Here is a 20990-nt window from a genome sequence, read left to right as displayed (position 1 = left end):
CACAGGGTAATTCCAGAGAATGGACATGTGACAGTGTCAGCAGGCAATTCAGAGACCCTCCCTGGAGTCAAGACACACACACACCATCCTCACCATGCAGTTCCCATGCAGCTCAGGTAGCTGAAGTCACTTGCCCAAGGTCACACAACTTAATTTGTGCAGTAGCTTTTAAAAGTTTCCAGGGTCCCCAGGGCAGGGCCATCCAGGAGCCAGTGGACACAGCCAGGCTTAGTAATCCACGTCCGGCAGTTAATCAGTAACGGCAAGGTCTTGAGGCCAGCTCCTGGTCGGCTGAGCTGGGAGGTTGAACTCCAGCGGGCTTGGGAGCCAGGACGACTGGATGACAGGTCACTCCTGACTCAGAAGGTTGCTGGGCAAGTCAGGATTGGACTTTAGGGCGGAGGAACCATGCAGAGGACGGACAGGAGGGCAGAACCGGGCACAGGGCTGCTGCCCAGGACTTGAGCTGGGACTGAGTTTGCAGGTAAGAGACCCATCTGAGAGCGGGACACCTGCCTGCTGGCTTCTTGGTTTGCTGATTAATTGACTAGTTAGCTAACTCCTAGCTACCTATTTACTTCCCTTTTTTCCCTCCTTTTTTCTCCCCTCCCTCTCTTCCTTCTTTTCTTATCTCCTAACCTCTTTCTTCCCAGCCATCCCTCTGCCCTCTCGGCTGCAGGATTTTCTTTCTCCCTAACTAACCTACTTACATCCTCACTTCCCTCCCGCTTCTACCCCTTTCTTGTCTAACGTCCGGCTTTTCCCTGAAATTCCAGGCCGCCGGATCTGGGGTCGCAGTGCCTGGGATCAGATTCTGGGTCTGTCGTTTATTGTCTCTGTGACTTGACCAAGGCACTCCCTGCCTCCATGCCTTGGTTTCCTCCTCTTCAAAACAGGGATGGTGATAGCTTTGAACCTGTGGGGTTGTGGGAACCAAGTGAGGCCAGGCTGGAACTTGGTGGGGCAGGTGGGTAAATGAATCCATTGCAGTGAAGACGGGGCAACCAAAGAGACAGGCACAGGGAAAGGAGAGAGGGTTCCCGGGGCCAGGAGGTGATCTGGCAAGGCTCCCAGGGAAGGCAATCGAGAACAGATAGCTAGGTTGGTTGTGGCAGGGGGTTGGTGTTCAAAAAGTTCATGGAAAATGCATATAAAAAAAAAAACTACACTCAGATTTCCAAAAATTTTTGTACCGAAATCAATTTATCTCTTCATTCTGTGTCTCCACAAACTTCTTGAAGTACCTTTGTGGAAGTCCAGAAATGAGGAGAGAATTGGAACTAGGGAGAGAGATTTGGGAGCTGTCAAGTATCGCTGCTTATGTCATTAAACTGGTTGCGATCGATTAGGGAGTAAGTGTAGACAGAGTTTCATGACCGCGCCTGCCGGCAGGCCAGTAGTTAAACATAAAAGGAAGGGGCGGATCCAGCAGAAGTGACAGAGGACGAGCAGCCAGGAGCCAGAAGGACACTGAAGCCAAGTGGGCAGAGTGAGTGCGTCAAAGAGGGAGTTGAGTAAGGTGAGGATGAAGGACCCCTCCCTGGCCTTGGCTCATGGAGACCTCCGGTCCGTTGTCTCGTTGGGGTGTTCGGATGAAAGCCTGTTGGGAACAGGTTCAAGAGAGCCGAGGGGGAGGAGTGGAGACCCTGAGTCCAGACTGAGAAGGGGAAATGAGACAGCATGTGGACAAGGTGTAGGTCTACCCAAAGTGGCCTTAGGTGGGACGTTTAGGTCATTTCTGTCACTATTATTTTGCTGTGATAAATGATGCTGCCAATTGAAAACCCCTTGTCATTGAAAAGAAATGTCCTTGTCTCGGGTGTGTGTTCTGTCAACACGACGTCCTGCCGATCTGTGTATTAGTTCAATATTTCCATTTTTTCTTTTCAAAGATAGAAGACTCTGATCTGTTCCTAGCATTTTCTTGGGACAACCCCCCCAGGTCCCTGGCATTTCAGAGCCCACAGAGAACTCTTCCCTGACTAATGCCCTCCGCCCTAGCTCCACGCGTCCCTCCCCTGTCATGTCCTGTAGCCACACGGAAGAACCACAAGGGAAGGGCAGAGTTGGGCCAGCCGGCACTTGCCCACTGCTCGGGAGCTCCTGGGGAGTGGAAGGGCCCATGAGTACCTGCTGACTGCTCTAGGCAGCAAGGCCCTCAGGAGCCAGGCTGCTCTGGGACCTGGTTTCTTACACAGCAGCAGAGCTCTGGACCAACCAGGCACAATGCACCAGAGCCCTTGAAGGGCCAGCAAGGAGAGGCCCAAAGAGCCAGGTGCCCAGGAGTATTCAAAGTCCAAGACCAGCTGGACAGAGCCAGACACCTGGGCCTCAAATTCTTCTTGAAACGTCTGCAGGTTCTTGGTGTCCAAGGGCTCTCAGCTTCAGGGGCTGAGGTCTCTGGGACCTCTTCTTCAGCCCCAGATGGTCCCCATGGGGCCTGGATAGGCCTGGGGCATCATAGTTTCTTATAGACAGGCCCCTACACACTTATACAGCTGTGCACACTGAGAAATTCACTGATGTACACCGATATGAGCAGACACATGATGCCATACCTATAGACATGATTACACAGTCATACACATATTCCTAGACAACTATATTCATCTTCAGACACACAGACACTCATGTGTGCACACTGACACATGCATGTTAACATACGTGAAAATGCACACTTGCACCAACTACATCCATACACATGCCACACACACTGAGCAGGGATGCACACAGTTCCAGAGGCACAGACACAGAGATAAATATACCAATGGGGTCACGTGGACACACACGTGCAGTCATCTCTACCCAGACTCATACACACTGACACAAATTCCTGAAATACACAGCTGCAGACACAAAAACACTGAAGCACATTGAGGCACAAAACACTTGCACACACACCCTGACTCACACAGTCACACACATTCTAACAAGCCCCGAGGGTTTCCAGGGCTCTCCTCGGGCTGTTGCCCTCCCCTCTTAACCCCTCCCCCACAGGGTACCAAGGTTTTCACCCTCTCCTAAGCTCTGCTGGACCCCACGTGACACTGACCAGCCCCTTGCTGCAGCGCTGGGAGATCCGAGCTCTGTGCTGGGGCCAGGCTGGCACCAGGCAGACACTTCGGCCCTTGTTGGGAGAACAGAGAGCCTCTCTTGTCTACTGCCCGTCCTCAGCCCCGACTGCTGGTTCCCTCTGGAAACCTGTCTTCGGACTGCGCAGGTAAGTGAGGCCAGCGTGGCCAGGGCCTGGGTGAAGGGTTGTCAGGTCGGCCCAGCCCTGTGGGTGCAGGTGCATCCATACTTGGCAGTTCTGCAGCTGGGTGGACGTCCTTGTGGCAAGGACGTAAGATTCAGCACAGGGCTCAGCCTGGGGCTGTCCGTAGGTATTCAGGGTCTCCAACGTGCCTGCCTGGGAGTCCAGGAGCTCAGCCTGCCCCCTCACTCAGTGTGACCCTGGGAATGTCCTTTTCTAGGCCTCAGGCTTCCCACCTGGGAGGTGGGGAGAAGGTTCAGACTTTCAAGCTGCCCTGGCTCACAGGGGTCTTGCCATCGTGGCTGTCCCTAATCCTTGATAAGACTCCGGCTGGGAGGGGGCCACCTCTGACTGTTCCCCTCCATCCCTCCTGAGATGTGTGGTGAGGAAGGCTGGGTCCAGCTCCTCTCCACACACGGGTTGTAGCCTCTGGAAGGTAGGAGCTACTCAGGCCGTGGCAGGTGCATGGTATTAGGGAGGAGTGAAGCCCTGGACAGGGAAGATACCCCACCCCACCTCAGCTCTTTCATGCTAACTCCTCTCTGTGCCCCCAGAGCCCACCTAATCACAGCTACAGAATGGCCTCTAGCCCCACCAGGACCCCCAACACACAGGTGAGTAGTTCTTGGCCCTCACACTCTTCATCGGGGGTCACTTCCTCCCAGGGCTGTAGAAAAGTGTAGAGACATGGACCAGCTTTGGGGGGGCTGTCCTGGACCAAGGCTGGGCATGCAGAGGGGTCACTGAACCCATAGAGGGGAACCATTAGCAGGGAAATTGAGAAGAAGGGGTTCAGGAAGTAGACGGGATGCAAAAAATGTGGGATTCATTGTGAAGACACCGAAATTCTAGTCGCAGCCCGATTACCTGTGAGACCTTGGACAGCTCCTCTCTGGGCCTTGGTTTCGTCACTCTCACAGTCAGTCAGCAGCTCCCCCCCCCACCCCCCCGGAGCTGTGTGTGATGGTGGATAAGTGGGTGGGTGGTGGATGGGTAGAAGGAGATGAAGGAAGGAAAGCAGGGAGGAATGGGTGCTGGCAGGGGTCAGGACCTGAGCCATGGGAGGGACTGGGGGGGAGGGACCTGCTGATCTGAGTCACCTCTTTCTTTGAATGTCTTTAGTCCGCAGGGGCCAGTGGGAACATCAACCTGGGGCCTTCAGCCAACCCAAAGTGAGTTCTGGTCTCTCAAGCTACTTTCCTTCCTGGGCTTCCCTCGCCTTAGCAATGAAAGCCAAGTTCTCTGATCTGGCGTTCGAGACCCTCTGCTGTCTGGGCTCAGGACCCTCTCCCAGCTTTTGCCTGTGCCCTACTCTCTACCTGGAATGCCCCCCAGACATCTGCCTCGTTAGCAGTTCCTCCCCCTCAGGCCTTCCTCAGGGCTCTGGGCCCCAGATCCCTGCCTCCTCCGCAGGCCTTCTGGGAATGTGCGTGGCTTTGTCTCCTCTTTGCCTGTTGAGAACTGGACTCTGGGCTTCCTGGGCAGGGGGAAGGTGGATCGTAGGGGCGCTCTCCTTACTGGGAGAAGGCAACTTTCCAAGGTATGGCTCCTGGAAGGCCCCCTATGTATCCCAGCCCCAAAGTTAAAAAGAACCCTGGCTCCAACAGAAAAAAGACCGTTTGGGAATACCAAGGAAAAAAAAAAAAAAAGAAAGCAAGTTTCCTGAGCTTGCAAATGTGACCCATGTTCTTCCGTTCTCCCCCAGTGCCCGGCCCACAGACTTCGACTTCCTCAAAGTCATTGGCAAAGGGAGCTATGGGAAGGTGAGTGAGTAGGTGGGAGTGGGAGGCCTGGGTCTCCCCTGCTCAGGCTCCTCTGCCTGCCACTTACAGGCAGAGGGTGCTCCCACACCTGCAGGGTGGAAGCGGGGGGAGAGGCTGGAGGAGAGCCAGAGTCACCCATGTTTGTGCTTCCGCTCAGGTGCTGCTGGCCAAGCACAAGTCCGACGGGATGTTCTACGCCGTGAAAGTGCTGCAGAAGAAGTCCATCTTGAAGAACAAGGAGGTACCAGGGCCCGCGCACCTGCTGTTCCTTTCCTGCCTCCAAAGATGCATCTCACCTCGGAGGGCTCCAAGGGCCTGGGTCGGGGGTGGTCACAGCCAGGGACCAGGTGGTGTCCAAGGTGCTGGCCCTCCCCAAGGCAGGCAGGCAGGCAGGCCGGCCACACTGCATCCCCTATAGGATGTTCAGGAGGGCCAGTGTGGCTCTTTCCCTTCCCTGGTGCACAAGTCATCTGCCCTGTTGGTGCCAGGCCCCTGATCTGTGCAGTGCGGGGGCCACACAGTTTACCCTCCAAAGGCCCTGCTGGTCATGGCCACCTGGATTTCTCCTTGCCCCAGCTGCCCTGAGTCCCTTTGAATACCTAACCCCCTGAGGAGGACTGAGAGAGAGAGGTTTGAATATCAAGTCAGGGACTCGAGAGTTATTGATGTTTACAAGGATGTTGTGCGGGTAGGAAGGGAAGGTCTTCCCAAGGGAGGTGGCCTTGGAGCTGGTCTTGGCTGTGGGTTTCGGATAATCTGAAAAGACGATGAGATGCTCTGTGTGTGTGTGTGTGTGTGTGTGTGAACAGCAGGAGCAAAGGTATAAATGTGGATGGTGTGGCCCTACCCCTGTGTCTTAAACTCAGCTGTCATAGATACTCTGTTTTTTACCCTGGGAGGCAGCAGTTTCTGATGCAGGGACCAGAGCTACACCTCAGTGGGTGGCTAGAGATGCGAATGACCACGCTGAGTCCTCAGTCCTGGGCGGGGAGCCTGGCCCTGGCCCTGAACGCAGTAGGGAGCCATGGAGGGTGTTTGAGCAGGGGTGTGAGAAGGTCCTGGGCAGGCGTGACCCTGCCCCCCACCTGCGCGACCCACAGCAGGGTCACATCATGGCGGAGAGGAATGTGCTACTGAAGAACGTGCGGCACCCCTTCCTCGTGGGCCTGCGCTACTCCTTCCAGACCACAGAGAAGCTCTACTTCGTGCTTGACTACGTCAACGGCGGAGAGGTGAGTGGCCCTGCCGTGGCGCCTCCCCTGCCCGCCGCACACCAAGTTATGGGCTGGCCTCACCTCACCCTGACAGTAGACCCATTGTGTAGCTGACAAAACCGAGGCCCAAGGAGGTTTATCACTTGCTCTCAGCCACCCGGCGTGTACCTGGCAGAGCCGGGTTGGAGTGCAGGTCTGCCTGACTCACAGAAGACCGTCCACAGGAAAAGGCGCTCTGTGGTCCGGGTTTCTGCAGCTCCCATTTTACACTAGGTTGCAGGCTGGGGGTAACCAGTCCCTGTGCTGCCTGGAGGCCTGAGCCACCAGGTGACCCAGGCACACGGTTGGGGACACACTGGACTGTCTCAGGACATCGCTGTGTCTATGGGCACAATCTAGTGGGACTCCCCTCAGTGACCCCAGGTTTAACCTGCTGCCAGAGGGGAGTTGTTGTCCTGTGTCCCAAAGTCAAGGGATTTTGGTACCAGCAGAATGGACCAAGGCGATTGGCCCACGGACAGACCCGGGCTGGGCTTCCTGTGGCAGCCGTGACCTGTGTCACTCAGTTGCAGGGGAAGCCCTTCTGTGAACTACCCAGGGCCTCATCCCCACTCTGCCCATCTCAGTCTCTGTGACCCTGGGCGAGTCACTGAGCTGTTCAGTCCCAGTTCCCCCTTACGTGAAACTGGAAAACCCGTTGGTCCCTTGAGGGCATTAGGAAGATTCCATGAGATAAGAGATGTGAAGGGCCTGGAACCCCATAGGTGCTTGGTCAGTGCTAACCCATCTGTCCTCCTGCTCACACTCTGGACACTGACTGCCCTGTGGGGCAGGGCAAGCCTGCACTCTTTGGCCAGGACTACCCTGCAGCTCGGGGAGGGGTGACCGTGGCAGCCAGAGCCCCAGAAGTCCTCTCACACACCTCCTCCTTGCCAGCTCTTCTTCCACCTGCAGCGGGAGCGCCGGTTCCTGGAGCCCCGGGCAAGGTTCTACGCCGCAGAGGTGGCCAGCGCCATTGGTTACCTGCACTCTCTCAACATCATTTACAGGTGAGACCTGCTGTGGCTCACAGCCAGCCCAGGCCCTTGTCAGCCCCACAGCCAGAGGTTGTGTAGACCCCTAAATCCTGATGAAGTCCCAGTGAACTTGGAGGTCTTCCTTCCTATAGCCACGTGCCTGACCCCCTGGGCTCTCCCTCTGCATCTCTGGGGTCATCAGTCCTCCTGCCAGGACCCTGGGTCCCCAGCTCTCCCACGAAATGTTAAGACATCACAGGCTTTTTTTCCTGCTATTTCCTGCAGGGACCTGAAACCAGAGAACATTCTCTTGGACTGCCAGGTTGGTATGTTTGTGTGTGTGTGTGTGCATGTCTACACATGCATGTTCACGGGTGGGTGTGCATCCTACATGCATGCAATATGGGAAGCAGATGCATTTCAGTCTATGTGTATAAGTGTGCCCATGCGTGTGTGTACACATGTATGTGCGCATTACATGCACAGGGACCCGTGTGTACCTGTGTGTACAAGGTCTGTGTGTGGCAAGGGCAGAGTCAGGTGTATGGCAGTGGATTCTTGAGACGGGGCTCACCAGAAACAGGCTGAGCCTGAGCAGTAAGTGCAGGCTTATCAGGGAACACTTCTGAGAGACAGACCTTTCAGAAGGGGACACAGACAGGACTGGGCAGAGAAAGGAACTGGCCTGAATTGAGGTTGCAAGTGAGGCCTCAGCTCATCTTACAGGAGTGAGTGAGCTTGGGTGGCCCAAGCTCTGATGACTCTTTAACTGGGGACCCAAATTGATGACCCAAATTTAATTGATGACCCAAATTGGGGCACTCAGGCAGAGCCTTTGTGCTACTACAGCAACCAGCCAGTGGCTGTGGATTGGCCCTGGGGCATAACTTTGGGTCAATGTCCAAGCAGTGAGGGGATGGGCTTGGCAGCTGTGAAAGAGGGCATCAGGACAGAGCCCACAGGACAGACAGAGCTCACTCCTCCACCTGCCTCCTGCCCGGCTGCTTTCAGTTCCCAGCCCTCTGTCAAGGAGGGCCTGTCCGGCAAGAGCACCCTGGAGCTGCCACTGTCATGGGGATGGATCTGTGATGAGCTGGGGGCAGAGAGAGACGTGCCATGTTCCCAGCTGGCACACCGAGTGGCCCTCCAGCCTATCCTGGGCATCAGACCCCCCCAGCTGCTAGCCTGGGCCGTGGAGGTCGAAGCCTCTCCGTACTGTCGGTTTGACCCCCTCCCCTTCTGCCCCTGCTGTCCCTCATTCACAGGGACACGTGGTGCTGACGGATTTTGGCCTCTGCAAGGAATGTGTGGAGCCCGAGGAGACCACGTCCACGTTTTGTGGCACCCCCGAGGTAAGTGTGAGCATCCTAAAGAGAACCAGCCTCATCTCTGAGCAGAGCCAACTGAGAGGACTCCTCCCTGTTCACCCAAGCACTTCCCCTGAGCTGACTGAGCACTGAGCCTTGGTTTTCTCATCCGTGTAATGGGGTCACCAGCTCCTGGAGCTGCTGGGACCTGCTTAGCTACTGGAGAAGCCCTTCAGCAATGCCTCCTATCCAACAGAAACACAAGCCATGCATGCAAGCTAAAAGTGTCCAGCAGCCACATTTGTAGAGGTGAAATCAATTTTAAGAATGTATTTTATTAAATCTAATATATCCAAAACATTATTTTGAGACACAATCAATATAAAAATTGTTGAAAGAGTTTGTTTGTTTTCTCCTAAGTCTGTGAACTCCGGCACATATTTCACATTGACAACTGGCCCATTTCTATTTGGACCGGCCACATTTCAAGTGCTCAGTAGCCACATGTGGCCATTGGCTGCTATGTTAGCACTGCCCCACAGGGTACAAAACACAAGTCCACCTTCTTCTTCCAGCCTCCAAGGGCCTAGAGGGTTAAGGGTTGTCTGTCTCAGCAGTAATTCACATGTCTGTCCATCCTGCAGCCTTGAGATTAAAATCCTTCCTTGAGTTCTTACCAATCTTGGACCTTGGAGCTTGGTCCTCAAGGGCTCCCCGGAGGCTTAGACGGACATCAGGGTGGGGAGAGAGGGTTGAGGCGGCAGCACTGGAAAAGTCCTCCCACCTGGCATGAGGCAGGACTTCAGCTGCTCTGTTTCTCTCCATATGCCTGAAAATCTGAGTCTGGGGTCTCAGATGGGCCTCGTCAAGGTGGTGCTAGCATAGCTGATGGGCAGATGACTCCTCTGAGCAAGAGACGCTGTCTGTGTTTGTAAAGAGAAGTCCACTGGACAAAGCTGCCTCCCCGAAGCCTGACAGCCCAGCCATCCCTTCCTGGGACACTGTCATGAGCAGGGAGCAGGGGAGGTGGAACTCTGGCTCATGAAGGAGGCACAACGGCCTCCATGCATCTCCTCTTCCCTGACTTGGCCACTGCCGTGGGGTCAGGGACACAGACGACAGTAGCCATGGTTGCTCCCACTGTTGGAGGGCCTGCGCCTGTGTCACACGTTTCCTTACAGCAGCTCTCCAGGAGAGCTTCTGCACCCCTTCCTGTAGATGAGGAACCGAGTTTCTGGGAGGCCAAATGACCTACCTGGCACCATGCTCTGAATAGGCTCAAGTTTGCGTGGGCCTCTGCCCTTCCACAGGCCCACGTTGCTTCCACTTCATCTGTAGTCTGCCCGCTGCTCTGGGAGAGGGATCCCAGGGCTGCCCTGTTCCTAGGACACTGGTAGCCTCTTGGATGCATTTGTGCAATCAGAAGAAGGCAGCCCCTCTGGACAAACTAATTGGAAAAAGCAAAGTAAGTTGCCAGATTCCCTGCTGGAGTAGGGCTATTGCCTAGTGAGTGGAACACATCCAGGATTTCAGTACCCTCCATCTAAAAATGTACTAATTTGAGGAGGTGGAGAGAGAGAGAGAGAGAGAGAGAGAGAGAGAGAGAGAGAGAATGGGCACCCCTCTGCTGGTCCACTGGTCTGCTCCTCAAATACCCACAGTGACCAGGACTGGGCTGGGCCAAAGCTGGGAACTAGAAACTCACTCTGGGTCTCCCATGCAGGTGGCGATTGCTTACATCATTCCTGCCGACTCCCAGGGTCTGCATTAGCAAGGAAGTGGGAGTCAGAAGCAGAGCTGGGTATCAAACCCAGGTGCTGCGACATGGGACACATGTGTCTTAGCCAGCATCTCAAGTACTAGGCTCAATACCCACCCTGAGGCCCCCTTTATCCCTTGGGCCCTTGTGTATGTGTACACATGTGCAACTGTACAGAGCAGTCCCGTCTGATCTGATCTCCCTGTGTCCCCGGGACGTGACAAAGGGCCCTGCACAGAGCAAGTGCTTGGTGAGGGGCTGCTGGATGGTCACAGCAGGACCAACCCCTGGGCATCTTCTCCTCCAAGTGCCTTGTCTGCAGAGGCAGAGGTTAAGACTGCAAGCCTTGCAAACGAGTGTGTTTCTCCCGACAGTACCTGGCTCCCGAAGTGCTTCGTAAGGAGCCTTATGATCGGGCCGTGGACTGGTGGTGCCTGGGGGCAGTCCTCTACGAGATGCTGCACGGCCTGGTGAGTGGGGCTCGGCTGCCAACAGGGCCTTGGGGTTCTGGGTGAGCTGTAGGTAGGGGTCTCCCCCTGTTGAAGCTCTGCTCAGGAGCTAAACCATCTATCTCGTCACTCCTCCCAAAAGATGACGTCAAAGCGAATACGAGAATTACATATTTCTTCCCAGCAATGTTAGTTCAGCACTTCACAGCTGGCATTGCAGAGAATGGAGGTTGTTCTTATTTTTCAGAGAGAAATGGAGGTCAGGAGAGGCCACAGTCCTGATAGAAACTACTCCTGAACGCAACCCCAGCTCTGTGCCCCCTGCGTGCAGCCTGGGGCCTGGCTCTCCTCCCAGCCTCTGAGCCTCATGAGAAACGACAGTCTCTCTCGATGGTTGTTACTGTAGTGGGAATGAGATGATGCAAGTTAAAGCGTAAGCTTAGCTGAGTGCAAAGTCGGCACACAAACTGGATTAGGAGAGATGGGATGGGGACCGAGGCGGGGAGGTCCACAAGCCTGGCCCTGGTGGGCAGAGCCCTCTCCAGGGTGCTGGGAGCCTGGCGATCCTGTCCTGTCCAGTCTGCCATGGGCGCCGCTGCCCAAGTCCCGGGGCCGGCTCAGTCCTCCCAGCTGTGCAGCTTGTTCCAAGACTCCCTGAGAGCTGTGCCGCTTTCACATGGGTGATCCTTCAGCTTCTCCTTGTCTCCCCAGCCGCCCTTCTACAGCCAAGACGTGTCCCAGATGTATGACAACATTCTGCACCAGCCGCTGCAGATCCCCGGGGGCCGGACCGTGGCTGCCTGCGACCTCCTGCAAGGCCTTCTCCACAAGGACCAGAGGCAGCGGCTGGGCTCCAAAGCAGACTTTGTAGGTGACCTGCCAGCTCACAGGGCACCGCTGCCAGGGGGCTCTCAGCTGCCTGCAGACACAGCTCAGAAGCACAGCAGCCTGCACCCTGCTGCCCTTGGAAACCAGGCCGCTCAGGCGTTCATTTGGAAACTCACTATCGCCGCTAGCTGGTGACTTTAGTTGTTTTAAAATTTGAGTTAATTTGTTTTCATTTTATTTCAAAGGCAGAGGGACAGACAGACAGGCAGGCTGCTATGCATTCCCCCAAATGCTCTGAACAGCAAGGGCTGGATCAGGTCAAAGCCAGGAGCCCAGAACTCCACCTGAGTGTCCTACATGGGTAACAGGGACCCAGGTACTTGATCCACTGTTAGCAGAATGCACATTAGCAGGAAGCTGGGTCAGCAGAGGAGACAGGACTCAAACCAGGCACTCTGACATGGGAGGCAGGCATCCCAAGCAGTGGCCTAATGGCTGTGCCAAATGCCTGCCCTTGACAACTTTGTTTCATTCTCTAACTCAACCACTATTGACCGAGCATCTACTGTGTGTTAGATATTGAGCTAGGTGCTAGGGAGACAACAAAAAGCAAGCATTATGTACAATTATCACAAGGTGTGACAAGTGTCAGGAAGGAAATAAATGACAAGAACTGAGGCAGCAATGGGAAGGGGGCAAATTCTCACCCTGAGATGGTTAGGGAGGTCCTCTCTAAGGAGGTGACAATTAAGCTGAGACTGGAAGGCTGAGAGGGAGCCAATCATGTAGACAGCTGGATGAAGACACAGCTCACAGCCCAGACATGGGCCACGGCATGTGCAGACATCCTTTGGTGGGAGAGAGGCGAGTGGTAAGCTGTAGTTTTTATTTTTTAAGATTTGTTTACTTATTTGAAAGGCAGAGTTAGAGAGAGAGAGAGAGAGAAAGGGAGAGACAGAGAGATCTTCCGTCCACTACTGGTTCATTGCTCAGAATGAAGCAATAGCTGGGGCTGGACCAGGCTGAAGCCAGGAGCCAAGAGGTTCTTCCAGGTCTCCCACGTAGGTGCAGGGGCCCAAGCTCTTGGGCCATCTTCTACTGCTTTCCCAGGCGCATTAACAGGGAGCTGGATCGGAAGTGGAGCTGCTGGGACTTGGAACCGATGCCCACATGGGACGCCAGCGCTAAAGGTGGCAGGGACCCAGCTACTTGAGCCCTCCCCTGCTGCCTCCCATGGCACACATCCGCAAGAAACTGGAATTGAGAGCAGAGCTAAGATTCAAACCCAGGCACTCTGGTATGGAATACAATTGTCCCAAGTTGCACCAAGTGCCTGTCCTAGGAGTTTGCTCCTGAGAACATATATGTGACTTTTAAAATGTTAGGCACTCACCTTGATCAAAAACTCAAAGGGCACAGAAGGGCATCGAGAGAAAGCCCCTCCAGGCGCTCAGTTCCTCAGTAGTGAGGCACTCCTGTTACTACTTTCATGAATTCCTGGAGGTATTTTAGATCTGGTTTTTAACCAGCCCGCAGTGGGGTGTGTGTGACAGACTCATTCTTTGAGAAGCACAGGTAGAGGGAGGGTCTCCCTGGGGTGAGAGGAAGTTGCTGCCAACATTGGTTTTGGTTAGAGAAGAAGTAGTGAGTTGGGGCCGGCATTGCAGCATGGCGAGTGAAGCCACAGCCTGTAGGCTGAAATCCCACTTGGGCGCTGGTTCATGCCTGGCTGCTCCACTTCCAATTTGGCTCCCTGCTAATGTGCCTGAGGAAGCAGCAGAGAATGGCCCAAGTGCTTGAGCCCTTGCCACTCACGTGGGAGACCGGGATGAAGCTCCTGGCTCCTGGTTTTGGTCTGGCCCAGCCTTGGCTGTTGCAGCCATTTGGGGAGTGAACCAATAGATGGACTCTCTCTCTCTCTGTCTTATCCTCTCTCACTGTAACTCTGCTTTTCCAATAAATAAATATATCTTTAAAAAAAAGAAGTAGTAAATCATGCCCAGGACTGAGTCCTGGGTCCTAGAATCTTCAGCTACTGGGGGGCTTGCTTTCTTAAACCTTCCTTAGGTGCAGGTCTGTTTTGCTGGTCTGCGTTCTGGAGGCTGACATAATGAGGCAGAGCTGGGGAGAGGTCCCCAAACTCTTCTGGGGCCCCTCGTCCCCTCCCAGACAGGCCCCGCTGTCTTGTCCACTGGCATAGCTCCAGGCCCAGTGCAGTGTCGGTGCTCAGCAAGTAGCTGTGGACGAAGTCAGCACCTGGGTGTGGGCGGGGAAGGGTTTGGCTTCCCGGGGGCAGCGCTCTTATCCCGGAAACCAGCCAGCACAACGCGTCACTTGCCAGTTGACAGTTTCTTGCGAGGAGCGTTGGGACTGGAGGATGTGGGGAGGGGTGGGAGTGCCTGTGGGAAGGGCCGTTGCTGATCAGTACCTTCTTCCAACAGCTCGAGATAAAGAACCATGTATTCTTCAGCCCCATAAACTGGGATGACTTGTACCACAAGAGGCTGACTCCACCCTTCAACCCCAACGTGGTAAGAGGTCACGGCCTTCCAGGCGCTGGATTCCCAGGGCTGGTGGGGGCCGACTCTAGAGAGATGGGGAGCATGGAGGGTCCCGGAGCTCCAGGATCTGCCCAAAGCCACAGGACCATTTCGGGGCAGAGCTGGCTCCCGCATGCACACGTTCCAACTACAGGCTGAGCCACGCTGCCACTCCCTTCTCTTTAGCACCGTACTGCTCCTGGCAGAGCCTTTTACAGTCTCTACAGTGCTCTGTGTCATGTAGCACGCCCAGGCAGAGCCAAGCCCACAGAAAGGTTTTAATCTTTTTCTATGGTTAGGGTTTTTCCTGATAATAAAAATGATACCGTTCCACTTGCTTGTGGAAAGTGTCTAAAACAGAAGTTCAAAGCAGCAGTGGAGAGACGCTTCTGATCTCACTGCCGCAGAGAAAACGCTGCTGGCAGGTTTCCTTCCAGCCTTTCTTCCTATGTGTTTTTTCAATTAGATCCCCTCCCTTCTTTAGCTAAGACAATGTCATTATTTCCCTGTTCATATAAAACTTTAGCATTTTAGTGGTTGTATAATATTTCTCCTTCTCTTTTTAAATTTGTATTTATTGATTTTAGTTGAAAGAGAGAGAGAGAGATCTCCAATCTGTGGTTCACTCCCCAAACGACCATGACAGCCAGAACTGGGCCAGGCTGAAGCCAGAGCCAGGAACTCAGTCCAGGTCCCTCACATGATTGGCAGGGACCCACCATTAAGGCCATCACCTTTGCCTCCCAGGAGGTGCTCCAGTTGGTATTAGGAATGAAGCCAGGCCTTGAACCCTCGCACTCCAGTATGGGATATGGGTGGCTCGTGCAGCACCTTAAGTACCATGCCAGATGCTCACCCTGTAATATTTCAGTCTTATGTTGGTCTCACAAATAGTGGTGTACTTTAGGCTGTTGCCGTTATTCTCCTCCATCATAACATGCTGGTGAACATCTTTCAGTACACATCTTTGCCCAGAGTTCTGATTGTTTCCTTAAGATGAATTCCAGATGAGAAATTACTGTGGCAAATTGAGTGGTTTTTGGTTCTTGATACCTATGTGCTGTCCACCGTGAATCAGGGAGAGCAGCCTGCTTCTCACCAGTAGCACCTGCTGACAAGTTCTCCTCTTGTTCACTGCTGCTGCATGTCCACTCATGGCTGTTTTTTTCTTTTTAATATTTTATTCATTTATATGAGAGAGAGAGTTACAGAGAGAGGGAGAGAGAGAAAGGTCTTCCAACTGCTGGTTCACTTCCCAAATGGCCATAAGGGCCGGAGCTGGGCCATCTGAAGCCAGGAGCTTCTTCCAGGTCTCCCATATGGATGAAGGAGCCCAAGGACTTGGGCCATCTTCTACTGCTTTCCCAGGCCACAGCAGAGAGCTGGACTGGAAGAGGAGCAGCTGGGACTTGAACCGGTGTCCATATAGGATGTGAGTGCCACCAGTAGAGGCTTAGCCCACTGTGCCAAGCGCTGATCCCACCGTGACTCTTTCCTGTGTGGCAAACTCTATCAGTGGAAAATGGCACTGTGGGATTTATACTTCTGTGACTCACCCAGGAGATGGTCAGTTTGTACTTGTCAGTTAGCCACGGCAGTGTGAAGCAGGAGGGCCCCATGTGAGATCAGGTTATCTGAGCCACCTGTCAGATGCAGCATCAGGCTGCCTCCATCCACGCAGTGTGCACACCTTAGACACTGCCACTGGTAATGCATTGTGTACGTTTTCCCTCTGACGAAGCACCTGTTCAAGAATGTGTCTTTGAACGCCAGATTCTGGGTGACAGGTACCAGATAGGACTTAGTAAATCCAGACACCTGAAGAGTTTCTCAGGATTGTAAAGGGGTGGGAAGGCAATGTTGAGTGCACAGCCTGGAAGAGCACAATACTTGGGCTCTTAGGCAGCGATGCACTTTACAGTGGGGGTGGATTCCTGGTCGGACCACTTACCACTCGTGGGACTGGATAAGTTTCTTTGGCATTGATTTCTTCATTTATAAAAATCCTAGAAGATACCTGCTTGTCTAGGACCACATAGATAGAAGAGCCAGAGCCAAGGCCAGGATTCCTACTTGGTCTTGGAACTCTGAGCCTGGGGCTGGGTCCTGTGCCCTATGTCCCAGCTGCTCTGCTTCTGACCCAGCTCCCTGTGAATGCACTAGGGAAGGCAGCAGCTGATGGCCCAAGTATGTGGGAGGCACAGATGAAATTCCAGGCTTCTGGCTTTTGGCCTGGACTAGCCCGACTGTTGCGGCCATTTGGGGAGTGAACCAGTGGATGGACAATCTCTCTCTCTCTCTCTCCCCCTCTCTCCCATTGCCTTCAGTTATTTATTGATTTATTTGAAAGGCAGAGAGACAAGTAGTTCTGCTCAAGTACTTGGTTCAAGCCCAAGTACTTGGGCTGTCACTTGCTGCCGCCCAGGGTGCGCATGAAAAGGAAGCTGGAATTGGAAGCAGTGGGATGTGCGTCTCCCTGCGCCAAACACGCACTCCCCATGAGTTTCTGAGAAGCTGGAAACCACGGCTGTTGGATGCCACAGCCTGCGATGTGCGTGCTAAGGCAGATCTACGGCTCCCTGCTCCCCTCATTTTTTTTTTTTTTTTTTTGGACAGGCAGAGTGGACAGTGAGAGAGAGAGACAGAGAGAAAGGTCTTCCTTTGCCGTTGGTTCACCCTCCAATGGCTGCCATGGCTGGCGCGCTGCGGCTGGCGCACCGTGCTGATCCGAAGCCAGGAGCCAGGTGCTTCTCCTGGTCTCCCATGCGGGTGCAGGGCCCAAGCACTTGGGCCATCCTCCACTGCACTCCCGGGCCATAGCAGAGAGCTGGCCTGGAAGAGGGGCAACCGGGACAGAATCTGGCGCCCCGACCGGGACTAGAACCCAGTGTGCCGGCGCTGCTAGGTGGAGGATTAGCCTGTTGAGCCGCGGCGCTGGCCCCTGCTCCCCTCCTTGATCATGGAACCCAGGGGGCAGAAGCTTCTGCACAGATGGGGCCTTCCCCACCAAGAGGCACCCTAACAAGCAGCCCCAAAGCCATGGGCTGACAACAGCAGTCTCTGGTGGGCAGGGTTTTTGGTGTGGGCCAGGCCACCTGGGCTCTAAGGAGTCCTGTGTCTTTGGTCACCAGCAGTTGATGACTGTGAATCACCTCATTTTCGTGACTGGGGGTCGCCAGGCTGGCAGGGTGACTGGGGTCCCCTTCATGATGGGGCTCGTACACATGGTGGCCTCAGGATTCCAAGTGCAGGGAGACAACAGCTGTCCATGGGCAGTTCCCAAGCCTCTGCTGGCCATACTTGGGAATGTCTCATCAGCCTAAGCAGGTCACCCATGAGGAACAGACCCCAACCCCTCTCCCTGGGTGGGAAATGAAAGATTTGCGATAATTTTTAATGCAATTTCCCAGAATAGCCCAAAAAGCTCCAGGTTCTCTCTGCCACATTTCCCTATTTTACCTTCTTTTTAAATTTTATTTTTTTAAAAAGATTTTATTTACTTATTTGAGCAGAAGAGTTAGAAAGGGAGGGAGAGACAGAGTGAGAAGTCTTCCATCTGCTGGTTCACTCCCCAAATGGCCACAACAGCTCTGGGCTGATCCGAAGCCAGGAGCTTCTTCTGGGTCTCCCTCACAGGTGCAGGGGCCCAAGGACTTGGACCATCTCCTACTGCTTTCCCAGGCCATAGTAGAGAGCTGGATTGGACGTGGAACAGCTGGGACATGAACTGAACTGGTGCTTGTATGGGATGCTGGCGCCATAGCGCTGGCCCTGCCCTGTTCTACCTTCTCCACAAGGCTTCCACGCCCCCAGCTCTCTGCCTTTGTGCTTATCAGCTCCCCTTCCCCAGCAGCACGTGAGCATCTCAGAAGCAGGGCTCCCTCTGTTTTGTTCTGTGAACAGGACCTGGCAGACATTCAGGGAGCACCTGTGGACTGACTTGTCCAGGGGTTGGTGTGCAGCAGGCAGAGTGCCACAGGATTAGAGGAGGTGGCCAGGGGAGTAAGGAGATGCCTGTAAATGCATGGGAGAAGGCCTAGTGTGTGGCTGACCCGGAGCCACTGTGGAAGCTGGGGCTTCACTGTTAGTTTGTGTTGGGAGGTGAAGTACATCACTCATCCCCCTGCTTCTGCCGTCTGCAGACGATGGGGAGTTAAGGTGGGCTTCGAGGATGGCCAATGGTGCAGCGGGTTAGGTCTCCACCAGGGATGCCCACATCCATGTCCAGTTCCACCTCTGCTTCTGAGCCAGTTTCCTGTTAACACACACCCTGGGAGGCAGCAGGTGATGCTTTAAGGACTTGGGTTCCTGCCACCCACACGGGGGACCCAGATGGAGTCCCTGACTCCTTTTGGCTTTGGCCTGGCTTCGCCCCAGCTGTTGCAGGTATTTGGGGAATGAACTAGCAGATGGTTCTCTCCCTCTCTCCTCCTGCCTCTCAAACAAATAAAAATGAACTTCTTTAAAAAGAGAGGAGAAAAAAAAAAAAGAAGAAGAAGAATGGAAGCCAGACATCACATTCTGGGCCCTGGGCTCCTTTGGCAGCTCTGACCCTGGAGTTCCCTTTTCAACCCCGGTTTATATTGACAGGCAGGACCTGCTGACCTGAAACACTTTGACCCAGAGTTCACCCAGGAAGCCGTGTCCAAGTCCATCGGCTGCACCCCTGACAGTGTAGCCAGCAGCTCCGGGACCTCAAGTGCATTCCTGGGATTTTCCTACGCGCCAGAGGACGATGACATCTTGGACTCCTAAAGAGATGCTCCTGTGAAACCGCGGAGGCCAGCTGGAACCAGCAAGGAATGGCTCAGAGAAGCAGCGGCTTCCAGGAGACACAGGCTTATGTAGAATAGCGTCAGGCGGCCCAGGGCTGGTGAGAGGTCATCGAGTGCTCAGAGGTTTTCCGTATTTCTACCCTGCCCGCCTGGGCAAACGGCTTCCTGTTTTAGGGTTGCTACACTACCACTCGAAGGTTCCTGGGGCTCCAGCTTCCAGTTTCGTGTTCTGGGTGGGAAAAGGAAGAAAGGTGGGGGGAGGAGGGGAAGTAAAAAGGCGCCTTGAAAGCCCTTCCCAGAAGCCTTCCCTCCCCCAGTGACTTCTGTGGACATTCCTTAGGTACCCAGTCCTACTGGGCTGGAGGCTGGCGATGTGGCTTACTAGCTGGACACATGGCTCTGCCTAGTACCAAGGGGGCTCTGAAATTGCGAGAGGAGGGAGAGTTGGGTAGACAACCAGCACTCTCCACCAGTGTTCTGGGTTTGACCTCAACGCCTAAAATGATGGAGATGGGACGGACCTAGAGGGGGTTACCTGACAGCTTGTACTGCTCCGTGTTGCTGGTGTCTTTCCTGTGGGTAGTACTGGGATTTGTTGTTGGGTTTGGCCGCCTGGCATCTGAATCCTTTCCTAAATTCAGGGAGTCCCTGACCTCATGACCCTTGATGAGGGGCAGTAACTACCTCCACTTCAAACAGCCGAGAAGCTGGAGACTGACCTTCGCAGCCTCCATGAGCCAGGGCCAGGCTCGGGGCCCAGGGATGCACCTGTGCGGAGCGTGGACTCAAAGGACGGACGGGGAAGCTCTTCCCTGTGGTAGCTGTGGTGACAGCACCCACAAAACCGAGTTCCTGGCATGGACGTGACAACAGGGGCAGCACCAGCAGTGGTTTCCTCCACCCACCAGAGCCGCAGCGTCATTGCTCAAAGCCTCCAGCCTCATTCTCAGGCTTTCCCTGTGATTTTTTTGAGCACTTCTGATCTCTTTAACACACTCCTTTTCTTGCTTGATCGACCAAGGTCGGCTTCCGAGCACCTGCCTGTCCTGCACCAGTGTCTGGGCTAGCTTCTTTCATGTCTGTTACCAGATTTCATGTAAACAATCTTAAGGTAGAAATTATTCTTTTTTTTTTTTTTTAACCAATGGAGAAATAATCAGAAAAGTTACTCCTTGCCTGTGGTTACAGAGCTGGTAAGGACACAGCTGGGACTGGGAGCCATGCAAGCCGGCTCCAGGGCTGTCCCTTTTCGTGTTCCTCCTCACACGGGGAGCCCAGGCCTCGCACAGAGCTGGAGGCTGCTGCAGACTTGGTGATGACAGCTTCCCGGCCACCCATGAAGCTCCGTGTTCAAAGTGCGACGGCCAGGACAGACGTGAGCATGCCACACCTCACGCGGCCGGGACGCCCTGCACCGGTGGAGAGCTCTGTGCCTTGCCGCAGCGGCACAGCTCCGTTCTCACAACGCAGCGGCTCTCACGTCCAGCGGACTTGCTAGCTCCTTGGTCTGGGGAGAAGAGGAGAGACTTCCTCGGGGTCAGTGCCCTGGTGGTTCTATCGCTTTTCCTCTTCTCTCAGTCCCACTCTTTCCCTTCTGCTTTTGTCTACCGAGTCCCCTGCCCCAGGAATGACGTGACGAGGCTGGGAGATCACACGGGAGTCATCAGTGACGCCGGCCTACGGGCGGTCAGGATGGGGTCAGGACGACTGAATGTTAAGCTCTGATGTGACCTCCTGATTTCCCTCCTAACGCTGCCTGTTAACTGCCAGCCGTGGATGATGGTGAAGGGGACATCAAGATCCCAGCTTCCCCAAGCAAAAACTCTTAGAGTGGAACTGTCAGGAATGTGACAGTACTGTCAAAAGCACACCGTTGGCCGTGGTTGTGAAACACCTAACGATTCTACCTGTTCTAAAGACTGTAAAAATCACATTGCCAGGACAGAAAATAAAACGAAGGAAAACAACGCTATATTATGGGTCATGCCACGACTGCGTTCGTTGAGCACGTCCCAAATTTTATATGCATCACCTACAATTCTCACCCTAAGTCAGCGCTTAGAAAGAAATCATTAACTCCACTCCA

At 54.2% G+C, this 20990-nt stretch overlaps 1 protein-coding gene across 5 annotated transcripts; it reads left to right on the top strand.

Moving 5' to 3' along the window:
- The first annotated feature begins 118 nt into the window (after positions 1-118).
- SGK2 (serum/glucocorticoid regulated kinase 2) lies at positions 119-20990 on the top strand. 5 transcript variants are annotated; one of them, XM_089307997.1, is made up of 14 exons: positions 119-484; positions 3069-3220; positions 3808-3867; positions 4376-4425; positions 4959-5016; positions 5174-5257; positions 6120-6248; positions 7167-7279; positions 7532-7568; positions 8512-8598; positions 10687-10782; positions 11473-11628; positions 14031-14120; positions 18720-20990. In XM_089307997.1, the coding sequence occupies exons 3-14, from the start codon at positions 3832-3834 to the stop codon at positions 18882-18884; spliced, it is 1101 nt and encodes a 366-aa protein (XP_089164123.1). In that variant the 5' UTR covers positions 119-484; positions 3069-3220; positions 3808-3831; the 3' UTR covers positions 18885-20990. The 5 variants fall into 5 exon arrangements, with proteins under 5 accessions (XP_089164123.1, XP_089164122.1, XP_089164121.1 ...); XM_089307996.1 differs by having other exon boundaries at positions 3026-3220; XM_089307995.1 differs by having other exon boundaries at positions 158-484; positions 6117-6248.

This window comes from Oryctolagus cuniculus, chromosome 11 (assembly GCF_051225735.1).
Source record: "Oryctolagus cuniculus isolate XC-2025 breed Fujian yellow rabbit chromosome 11, ASM5122573v1, whole genome shotgun sequence".
Lineage (NCBI taxonomy): Eukaryota > Metazoa > Chordata > Mammalia > Lagomorpha > Leporidae > Oryctolagus > Oryctolagus cuniculus.
This window is presented reverse-complemented; position numbering and strand designations above follow the sequence as displayed.